We start from the raw sequence: 12554 nt of genomic DNA on the forward strand, positions 1-12554 counted from the left end.
TTAAGTATTTTGAGCTTACTATAATTTTGATGCCTCCAAGAAAGTTTGAGGCTCGTTAAAATATAATACTCCTATGATAAATTGAAGAATAATTAAACATAAATATTTTGAAGATAAATTTAAATACTAAGTATTAATTTGTTTTATAAATTGTCTAAATTGAATTCGTAAAAGATGCCCGCTACATTTAAAAGGTCCACACACAGCCAGAAACATCCTACCATTTCCCATTTCTTATTCGCCTCGTACTCCTGTAAAAGTTAATCGATACGATAGAAAGCCTTGTTCACATTAAATTGCTGACTGGTCTACATGTTGCCTTATCTCTTTACTTTACACGACTCGCATCTCTGCTTACCACTACTTTGTGGCCTCACTAGTGACGGATGTTTAATCTTTTTTGGATTTTTTTATATGTTATCCGTAATAATACAAATATAAAATTGTTTATTAATTATATTTAAATTAAAGGAATATATAAGTAATCACCTATTTTTTAGGCGGGGCTTAACTTTGTGTTCCCTCGAGTGCGAAATATGTTTTTAGCATATTGTCCTTGGGTGACGAAAATTTGATTTTGGGTGTTTTCAAGAAAGTGTGCCTATAAGCTTTAAAACTCTTTTCAGTAAATAGTAGTTCTGTATAATAATGGTAAAAGGTATTTAAAGGTTTAGAAAGAAATGAGGAGCCCCTAACATCTGGTTAAAGAGGAGACTTCCCGGCCCTGACCCATTTTTTCTTTTTTTTATGCAACATTCAGTATACCAGCGTTTCCCAAATTTTTTTGACCTCGGCCCGGTACGAGATTTTACATTTTTTCGCGACCCACCTTATAAAAAAACATTTATTTACAAAACAAATTTTATTTTTTAATAAAAATCAAAATTCAAGTTATTTGTTTGTTTATTTCATACACAAAAATTTGCAAAATAATTATATAACAAAAACGTAAGAAATTAAAGACAATCCATTATCTTCATTTAAAACTTAAAGTAAATTTTGTTTTACATATTTTGACCTTAGTGCGAAGGATGGTGTTGTTTTTCATCACATAGTAATTTCAAATTAGGACTTAATGATGTTAATTTTATTCTCAAATTAGGTTCGACATCCAATCTGTTTCGATACTTATTTTTTAAGTACACCAAGGCTGAGAAGGCAGTTTCACATGTATAAGTGGTGACAAAAGGCATTAAAAATTGTATCGTTTTTTCGCTTACGCTTGGATATTCCTTTTGACAGCGCAACCAAAAATTAATTAGTGTTATAGTTTCAAACACTTTTTTAAGATCGGTGTCGCATGAAGTTTCAATTAAATTATCAACTTCTTGTTCACTAAGATTAAGCATTTCTTCCTTTTCAATATCGACAGAAGGCACTGAATGACCAATCAAAATCAGCCAATCACGAGCATCCGAATTTAAACGGTCCGGTAGGAAACGGTGGTAAAGGGTTGCCACCTGCACTACTTGAAAAAGTTTCGAAAAATATTAAATTTAGAGCAAAATGTTATAGATTTTTTGTGTTTTTACAATTTTTGCCACGACCCAGCTGAATTTTTCTGCGACCCACACTTTGGGAATCTCTGCAGTATACCATGCCTTTTTCGCACACATGACAATATTAGTGAAGTGTGGCGGGAATGTGGCACAAAGATTTTTTTGGTGGGCCCTGAAAATGTTAGCGCATCTTATCTCCTAGGCATAACGAAAATTTAGCTGAAAAGGGTGGTCCTAATCATAGTGCATTATTTATCAAGGAATCTTCAAAAATTGGGTGCACTTTCTGTAGAACCGATATGTAGGAAAAGTAGCTAGATGAAACCTTGTTCTTTTTCCTTGAGGAATGAATGCATTATTTTCCTGGATTTTCCGGATTTGAGTTGTGCACTCCACAATTAGATACCACTTTTTTTTTTTATTCAGGGGTGAGAACTCTTACTTTAAAATTCGCGGTGTTGCCATACTTAACAGTGATCAAGCATAAGTAAAACTTTTTAAGGAATTAGTCTCCTCAGAATCAAAACACTTATCCGCGCAGCTATCATATTTAAATTTATGGGAAGATTGAGGTAAAGATCTTGTATCGTACTCTCTAAAGCAGCTTTAAAATGCCCTAATAGCAGAGATTTGCCGATTTCAATACCTCTGAGGTTATAAGCATTGATAAATTAAAATGGTACTCAGCCTTGTCAACACGAATCAACACCATTCGAGGGCATATACTTCGAGGCACCTTACCATTTCTTATTAAAAGAAACCCAACATTTATTCACTTATTCGGAACCACAATCTAATGCTAGTGAGTTTCACAGAAATTTTAAGACTGGTTTGCTAATTAACGAAAATAATGTAAATATTTCAGTAATTTTTAATAATATACGCTATGTACACCTACTTTTCATATTAAATCAGAACTAGAACAATCACATATTCTGCTCTAACGCCTTAAGTTCGAACACAGATATCAATAACTAAAAACTACTTTTGGTTCCTCAAACTTTGAATTTTCGGAGAAAACCCTAAATACGCTTAGAGTTAAAAGAAAGTAATAAATATATAAATTTAAAATAAATAGATAATAAACACATTAAACAAAATAATGCTAATTTTGAAATCAATCAAATGTTTTTACAATAAAAATAATATTTAATAAATTAAAATAAAATAAATAATTATAAATATTTAAAAAATATAATAAATAATATGAAAAAAGTATTTATAAATTGAGTAAAATATATATAACATAAGAAAAAATCAATTATGTTTTGTTGTTTTGTTTACGTGTTGTTGTTTATGTTTTCTCGTAAATGGCGGGGGTTGAGGTGGGTGTGTATGAGGGACGTGGTACTGGAAGGAGTATATCTGTGTGACTGTGTCTGTAGGTTTCTTTGTGGGTGTGAGTGCGCATGGGTTTGAGGGAGGTTTGGGATATATATATTGTGTTGGGGTGTACTGGGTAATATGAAGAAGAAGGGGAGTACTGGTGGGCCCGGGCGAGTCGGAGAAGGACGCGGCGGCGCGCGAAGCAAACCTACCTACCTTGTGCAGAAGGAGGCCCCCTGGAAACTCATGCAAATGTGCACAGGCTCCTCTAAACAGCACAGCTCAGCAGCTAAATCGATTGATTCAGAACCGGAGCTGCCTTTTTTTTTTTATTTTATTTATTTTTTAATTCATTTTTATTTTTCATAAATCTTTAAAGTTTTTGGTTAACCAATTTTAGAAATTTACTTTAACGAGGAAAAAAATAAAAATAAACAAAAGGATACTCACTTTCTGGTTTATATTTAGGAAGAATATAAATAAAAATAAGCTATTAAGATTGATTTTTTGGTAAATTGCTCCCTTAAGAAGTAGGTTATCATTTAAAAAGGAAAACTAAGATCACATAACCTCACCCAAACCTTGGTCTAGTTGTTTATGTTTATTGTTTTATAGTGTTATAGAGAGGGAAGGTTTTGTTTTGTTGTATACTAGTAGCAAAATAAGGGGGAGTGGAGTGGGGTAGTTGTATACTGAGAGGGGGTTAAAGTTTTCCAGGGTGGGGGTGTTGTGTTTTGTTGTGTAGTGTTGTGTAGTTTGAAGCGCCAGCAGCATCTCACCAGTGAGAAAGGAGAGGGGAGAGGTTTTGGCGGGAGAGTGAAAACCAACCGGCACACTACCTCAGTCTGGTATCAATATCACCACCCACTAGGGAACCACTATTTTCAATTTGAAACTATCAAATAGGGGTATTTTTTAAATCATGTTTTAATTTGAGAAGAAAAAAAAAATTAATCACTGGCCACTCCTTTTGAAATAAATTTTCTCAAAAAATAAATAAATACATAAATAAATAAAAAGTAAACATATCCACTTTGAAAAACAATTTTTTCTTATAGTTTTCTAATTTTTTAAAAAAATTAAAAATATAAATAATAATAAAAAATAAAAAAATATTAATTAATATTTATGCTTACCTCAACTTCCGATGTAGGCAAAGGAATCCTTCTTCGAAGAATAGAGATCAAATAGCCGTAGACAATTGCGCAAGTGTTTCTCAGAAGCATGCGCTTATACTTTGAGGTGGGAAATGTTGTTAGTAGTATACAGGGAGGGCCAAAGGGATGCCAAACGGAGGCGGGGAGGTGTACGCTTTACCACCACCCTCCCAATAAAAATCTCCACCTCCGGACTACCCTATCCTCTTGGTCCAAGAGGGGCCCAATGTACCCCCCTTGGCAAACATTTATAGGTGTGTTCGTAACTTAATTGCCACATACAAAGGATAGGAGGGGCAGCAGTTTCCTCTGCGATCTTTCTGACAAAATGAAAACAAAAATTATTATTTATTAAAATAAAAAACTTATTAATTAAACCAACTTGAAACGGGCAAAAAAATTAATGTATTTTTTTTTTTTTATCTATTTATTATATTTTATTCGTAATTTTCTTTTTCTTTTTTTGGTCCCCAGTCATACCCCCACCAAGTACCAATTCCACAACAATGGTAATAATAAGCAAAAGTCCGAGGAGTCTGTGTGTAGAGTGTAGATTGAAGGAAGGGGGCCGCAGTTTTGTTGTGTGTAGAGAGACAATCAATATGGGCGAAGGGAGGTGTGGGCCATTACCATGGAAACCAAGTGAGTCTTCCCCCACTGTTGTTGGCCCAGCTGAATTCTGGGTAAATTACCGCCAGTCGGTTTGGGGCCTTGGCAAGGCTCGGATGGGGCGGCTTTGCTCGTCATCCGTGTGGTGGTCACATGTGAGTTTTTTAAAACGGATTTTTATTGATAATAGATAGTAAAGAAGAAGACGACCGAACGAAGGAAGAAGAGGAAGTTTCGGAGGAAAAATAAAATAGAAAACAAAAATAACATGTGCCCTGCTAAAAATTTATTAAAATGGCATGATATGCCGCCCCATTTACAATTTAATCCGTATATACATACTGGTTATCGGCCTCTTCTTACATTTTGGGAATCACTAGCTAGCCTCTTCTATCTACACAATGAGACCATCAACATTGTTACACATGGTTAGCAAAACTATTATTTTTTTTTTTTTAATTTCAATTTTAAATTTTAAATTATTTCCAATAATAATAATAATTGCCAGTGATTAATATTTTTAGTTACAAAACAGTTGCTGATCAGCTGTAGCCTTACAGTTTACAAAAATTAGTTTTAATTTAGTTAAGTTTAATTTCAGTTCAGTTAACATAAAATAGTTCTTTCTCTAGAAATAAAAACTAAATTAACAACCTTTTTTACTAAATTATAAGTTTATTACACTCGATTAATAATGTGATACAGTTTTTTTGAGATTTTAAAAAAATAACGTATGAGCGAAATCTTTCAAAGAAGGATTGGCCTTTGCGTTCGTTAAAATTTTAAGAAAAGTTTCAGATAATTTTAATAAAAATACGTAATCTATTAAACTGTTTATTTCTTTGCAAATCTATGTAAGTACATATTTCTTTTTCTCAGTTTTACTTTCTCCTAGTTTATTTTTGAATGAAGTAACCAATCAACAATTTTTATTTAAACCTCTTCATTCGTAATTTGCTTGCATATCTTCCACATCTACATTAAAATGGACAATCGTCGTGAACATTTGACTAACAATAATAATTTGTATTCATATTTACTTTAGATTGTTCATGTTTTTCATAAATCCATTAAATTTTAACTATTCCATTTCTAAATAATTTTTTACAGAGTTTGTTTTGCAAATTAGTTAAAAAAATTAGCAAAAACGAAATGTCGCATAAAGCTGGGTACTTTAAATTTTAATGTTAGTAACCGCAACGGGACCTGTCAATTAACTTGGCATTAAAACTTAAGCTTAACATTATTAACCAGAACCTTTATTAACCCTTAACCAGAACTTCCACTTCAACCACTTGGTAGTTTTTTAGGTATTTATTTTCGATTCCCTCTAACGATTCTATGTATATATATGCAATGATTGCACTCGTATACATCCATAATTTTTTAGTTGATACACTTTCTAAGAAAACCTCATTCATTATAGAGTTTGTGTGGAGGAGGAGGGCGTGTGGGGGAAATCAGAAGAATGCGTCGAGTGAACTGAACTTACTACATCAGATATTATTAAGAGTCAAATGAGTTGCTAATAATGGCTTGAATCCAGAGTTTTCCGCTGAATTCTGATGTTTTTTAAAATGGTTGTTATAATAATCTGTTTAAAAATCCTTTTATAATTATTAAACATTTCTCCAGAACAGTTTTGGGAAGGGTTAGATTTGGTTAGACTTCCGTCTAAAGCGGCATTTTCTATTAATGAAAATTAAATAATTTTATAAAATCGTGTTTAAAAAATAAAAAAAAAAAATCTTTCGCTTTCAGTGTGTAATTTCTGATTTCTTTTTTAGTTTATGTACCCTGACTACTCAGATAAAAGGTCTCCTGGATTTATTTTAAAAAATTCTTTGGCGCCAGTGGTTTTTAAAGAGGGTTCTGGATCGTGGCACTCCTTTTAAAATTACTTTATTTCAGTGAATGTAAATAATTTGATGAAAAATAGTTTTTTTGTGAAGAGTTGAATTTTACACCAGATTTTCTCTCCCTATCTTTTTACTGCAATACTTGCAGTTAAATCTTTTACTTTATACTATTTACTGTCTTTCAGTATCATTAGTAAGATCATTGTTAACTCAAGAAAGAGACTGCCGTGGGAAATAAGATTCTTAATTGAATTCTTATGATACTGAATTTTGTTTTAACTTGTATTTTCTGTACAAATATTTGATTTTTATTGTTGATATCACTAATCGCTTCTAATTAAAACCATACTAACTTCAAAACATGGGTCCATACTCTGTGGTTTTAATCGCTAGAAGTGACGCTTGTTCTCAAGCTAAATACCGGCAGCCAAATTTCCCCATCTCAGACAAAATAATACACCAAATCCAAAAAGTTTAATCTTGATTTTTAAGATCATATGCATCACAGGCATCAATTTCCCCTGCATCTCAAATCTCAGTATGTCTGCCACTCTTAACGCTGGTGTACTTCTTTGAACGCTGTTCTCTCTATGAGCTAAAAGGCAGTAAATCTGCCTTCTAGTTTCTAATCTCTCGCATTCTTTTGCAATTTTTCACTTTTTATTTAGTTATTTTTATTTTTTGTTCTAGGTTATTTTACTTAATTATACTATAAACAAAAAAATTTGTAATAATACAATAGATAAAAAAAATTCCTTTCAGTCTGTCGTTCTCAATGCAAGCATTTGGGTAAATTACTGATTTTTAACTAATCTAGATCCTCTATTATTTGACCATCATCAAATATTATTACATAAACCTTAGGAAGCGAGGACACCTTGCCATATTGTGTTAGAGTCTCCAGCATTCCACCCTTCGACGGTGTATGGTGTATAGATGGTGTTGGTCTCCATTTCAGCTACAATTGCATGACCAGTCACCAAAGCCACCAGATCTGTCAAATTTCCTGGACCCAGAAAGTACCTTGTAGTGCCCAACCCGAGGACATTCACTTACATCGTCCAGATCCTCTCTTGGTCCCTCAGTTTCTACTTCCACTTTAACTTTACGAGATTGCCAAGGAAGGTTAAGATATTCTACACCACTCTTTCACAGTTACTTCATCTCCTACGTTAATAAACCTTGTAACATTGACCAACCGATTCAGTCAAATCGAAATTGTGTTCTCACCATTGTCATCCGCCAGTAAACCGTCGTATAAAAAGATTTCATTAATTTAGTTGAGTTTGAACTGAAAATGTCTAAAAATTTTGTGAAAAAGCCATTTTTTTTTTGCTCTTTTACATTAGTTCAGGGCGAGTGGGAATTATGGAAAATTGCAAACAGTATGATCTAAAATCTATACAATTATTGAGCAGTCTTATCTTTAAAAAATATTTTATATTAATTTCTCTGTGGATAAAAAAAATGGAAGTAACATGATAATAGTTTCATGTTTGAACATGTGCATGACCTTTAATAATGTTATTAGTTGAACTGCCTGGCGGTACTGCTTTATCACTGTAGCTCATTTACTCCTCTTAAACTCCTCAAATGAGAGCTCTCCTTTTATTTATCTCTTTGTTGCTCGTTTTAATTTTTTTTTTTTTTTTTACCTTTCATTTATACTTCAAACGAATTTTAAAACTTGAGATATAACTTTTAATTCTATGGTCTGTTTATACCAAAATTGACTTTCATTAGACATTTTTTCCTGTTTAATTTGAGATTTCTCAATTTTTTAAGAGATCATGTATGTCTCTAATTAATATTATTATTTTTTTTAATTTACAGTTAGTTGACCAAGGCATAACCAAAACGTTTTCGAGCCTGACAAACTCAACGATCTGAAATGGTGACATACGGATTGATCGATCTTGTTTCAACTTAGTACTAAAACTTTACACTTGAACAACTCTTGTACTGTCAAACTACGTAGTTGACAGAACCGCACATTGACCTGACATTTAAAGGAGATCAGCTTAGGAATATAATTCCCATAAAATCTCTTAAAATCTTTTCTTGGTGAATGTTTCAAATAAATGGTGATCGGCTTGTGTAATGTCACTACGAATGTTTCTGAATATGTTATATGTATATAAAGTTGAATGTTGAACGTTCCAGTTAATCCGGTCGTGACTTGTAATTGGTGGAAACCCTTAGAATGGTTCATTTCTGAAAGGTTTCATCTTCTTTGTATAATTAAATAAGTAGAAAACTATAAGTGGATTAATCAGCATGTACTTAAAGTCAAATTAATTCAATTTATGGTTTATATAATTACATTTTTATTAGTTAATTAATGTGATAATAGATTAAAATAGTATCATGCAACATGAACATGAAGCTGCAACACACGTTTTGATATCATGAATTTATCTAAGCTGGAATAACTTCCGTATAATCATTCAATTTAGTGACCACTTTTTTTTTGATATCTCTTTGTTAGAAATTTAAGTATTTGAATTTTATAAAAAGCTGGTGTTAACTGAAAATTTATTTACTTTCTGCTATTTTCAAGTTTCACTGTCTCAAAGTGTTCTGCATATTTGCAACCATATTGAGATTTTTACCATATACTTGGCTATACCATATACCGGTTCTTATATACGGTGCTGAATCATGGACGTTTACGCCTGCCATGATAAATAGTCTAAATGTTTTTGATCTTAAGGAGGATTTATGGTCCAGTTTTCGACACTACTTCTCGCACATGGAGACTCAGAAAGAACTGTGAGCTTTATATACTCTTTGTGGGGATGAGAATGTGGTCCGTTTCGTCATGACTCGACGATTGGAATGGTTAGAGGCCACATTGTAAGAATGCCAGAAGACTGCTGCGTGGTACCGTCATAGGCATGAAGAAGAGAGTTGGCCGACTGCGAAGACGTTGGCTTGATGATGTTGAGGAGGACTTAAGAGTCCTTGGAGTATCGAGATGGAAAGCAAAAACAGCCAATAGAGATGTCTGGAGTCGAATTGTTAAGGAAGCCAAAGCCCACCCCGGGCTGTAGAGCTACGTTGTAGTAATAGTACCATATACTTGATTAATAGTAACAAGTGCAAAAACCGTAGAATTCCCATATACGTAGGCAAAATACCATCTCCACCGAAGTTCTCTGTTAAAAATAATTTTCATGAAGAAAGTTTGGAAAAATATAGAAATTTTCTTGAACATAATATTTATTAAATTTATTATAAAGAATTTAAATCGATGGTTTTTCATGAAATTCGTGGAAAACTGAAAAAAAATTGAACGACATGCCCACTTTTAAAAATGCCATTTACTTCTTAAAATTTTATTAACTCGTTAATTTTGCCATTTTCGTACAGACGGAGGAAAGGAATATACAGAAAAGGACTTAACCCACAGCCCATTCTGTAGGTGGGACGTGAACTGGGGACAGCCTCTTCAGGAAAGCGATCTGAAGGTATACCAAGTTAACTGACACCTCCACACTCTTTCACAATATACGAGTACATACATAGTTGATGGGTAAAACTATATGGATTTACGGAATCAACAGGCAAACTATAGCACAAACCAGTGCAAGGGGTCTGTGTCAAAACACTGGTGCCTCCAAAAAGAAAACAGGCGCTTTCTTGGCGTAAATGCCTCCCCTGAATAACGAGAGCTAACTAAGGTAAATTACAAACTTCCCCACAAAGCATGCATATTTGACACGAGATTTGAGGGCGAATATACTTATCTTGGAATGGAAGGCATGTTTAGGTCCAAGGAATTGGCAAACCTTCGTGGTTCATGAGGAATATATCCTCCACGAAGAGGCACAGAGGTAAGCAGTGTTTAATCTTCGGTTTTTTTCTCACTTCCCAGGAGTACCTGGTTCCCTGGAAATTGGGGGGGGGGAGATATCCTCAGAATATCTGATGAGCGCTGAAACAATTTTTCAGTTTTTGGACGATTTTATTGAAATTGTTACCGTCGATTTTTGTTAAGAAGACACATAAGACTAGTCGCTTGTCTTTTTTAGAAATGCTTTTCCTAGCTGATTGTTATCAATAATGGTTGAAGGTTGCTATAAAAAAAAATCAAAGATTATTGGGTATATTTTGAGACCAAGAGTGTGAGTTGGTGGTGGTAGTGTTCCCTGACTTACTGGACTACTTCTTTCTCTGTTTATTCGACTCTATCAGAGATACGAGTATTTCTATCTCTTTTATTCTTTTTCGGTTCCTACTTTAGTCTAGGACAGAGTAATAGTAAATAGCATAATAGAATAAAAACAAATATAGAAGAAAACAATTACTTACCATTGGCAGAGGTAGTTCCTTTTGTTTTTTCCTGTTTTTATTTGTCCAACATTTATTAAATGCCCGTCCCATCTCTCTAATCTAGACTCTAAAACCCTGCATTCCCACATACTTGGAATCTGGTCCATTTTTACGATTTGTTGATGATAAATTGGAGTATTGTTTACAATTCTATGGTTTTCCTTAGTTTTGTTGAGTAGAAAGATTTGTTTTCTTTTTTACTTTATTTCTAGTAAAATGCTGGTTGGGCGCCTTCCTAATTGTTATTATTATTATTTTTTTTAAAAATGATTTAAGGCGCGTCAACATCGAAGATAATTGGCGCCCGGAGCTTTTTTCAGTGCACTGCCAGCCTCCGGACAGTGAGCTGTAAGAAGCTCCTAGGAAGAGAAAATGTAAGGGTCAGCAGCTGGATTCGAACCCGGGACATCTGCGTGGGAGTAGTACGCTAACTGCTTAGCCAATCCCTTCCCTGCCTATTATTATTATTATTAACCCATTCGCTGCCAAGCCTAAATTGTATGAAGTTATTCGCTTTGCCATTTCTATTTTGAGTGTTATTGTTTATCTAAATTTTATTATTTCAAGATAAATACACATATTTTGTCATAAATCATAAATAATCATTTACATGTATAAAAATCAAACACGAGTATACTCGTGGTTGGCAATGGGAATGCAACAGGACTCGATATCCTTTTTCTTATTGGCGCACGTTTAAGCGAAAAAACAAATGAATCACACAAATTGTTATGCTATTATACCAAATAATGCCATTATTCCAAATAATAATACTAAACAAATCTTTATAATATAAAGTATAATATAATATAAAGAATATATTGAAAGTATCACGAGTATATTCGTGCTGGCAATGCGTAACACCCTGTCAACCACGAGTATATTCGTGGTTGGCAGCGAATGGGTTAAAGTAGTAAAGTAATGCCTAATTTTTTTATAAGCATGTTTTGCGTCCAACTACCAAATTAGGTGTCATGGACATAGGCGACTAAGCATGCATACTTTACAATTAAATTCTCATATTAACCATTAAATAAAATCCAAGGCCTACACCGGGAATCGAACCCAGTACCACAATACTTGACAGGCTTGCGGGCCTCGCCTCTTAACCTGCTCGGCCACTGTGGTACCTTATTATTGTTATTAATTTTTTGAAATAAATTCGAGATTTTTTTTTTTCCATGCACCGCTGGCCCCTGGACAGTGCCCTCTCACTACAATCATCATTGTCCATGACTGTGAACTATGTGAATTATTTGATAATTTCAAGGGAATTCTTAAGCTTAACATTCTCTATTCATAGATCTCTTCACTCATGTAGAAAGCCAAGATGACGGCTATCTCTTGCCCCATTTCTTAGAATTCTTACACTTAGATTCTGACGGTGATTGGCAACAATATGGCTCTAAGCGTTCTTGAATGTGACTTCGCCAAATCATCAGTTTTGCTTTTTTTGTTAACCTGGTTTCCTTCAAGGTAACCCAGAAAAAGGCTCATTGCTGTCTTATTTTCTAGTTCACTAAGTCTCCATCTAAATTCCTTTCCCAGCTTTAATGATCACTCTTAATTTTCCCAGGGCATACAGCGAACAACTCGTAAGATTGCCGAAACTTCCAGCTTAAAAAAAAACAGTCTTCCAGTTAACTCAATGAAAGGCTAATAGCCGCCATCTTTACCTTTTATACAAACATCAGCACCTGTGAGACCTGTGCTTGCTTTCCTGCTTTGAACCTTCCATAAAGCAGATCAACTATTCTGAATTTTTTTAA

General features: G+C 33.7%; 1 protein-coding gene across 1 annotated transcript in view; it reads left to right on the forward strand.

Moving 5' to 3' along the window:
- The first annotated feature begins 4643 nt into the window (after nt 1–4643).
- Nucleotides 4644–12554, forward strand: part of LOC141457673 (progestin and adipoQ receptor family member 4) — a 37136-nt gene continuing 29225 nt past the window's right edge. The window contains exon 1 of the mRNA XM_074134886.1: nt 4644–5019. Coding sequence (XP_073990987.1) covers nt 4860–5019 — 160 coding nt within the window. The 5' untranslated portion in view covers nt 4644–4859. The remainder of the gene's footprint in view (nt 5020–12554) is intronic.

This window comes from Rhodnius prolixus, unplaced genomic scaffold, assembly GCF_049639745.1.
Source record: "Rhodnius prolixus isolate KJV_2025 unplaced genomic scaffold, Rpr scaffold_5, whole genome shotgun sequence".
In the NCBI taxonomy this organism is placed as follows: Eukaryota; Metazoa; Arthropoda; class Insecta; order Hemiptera; family Reduviidae; genus Rhodnius; species Rhodnius prolixus.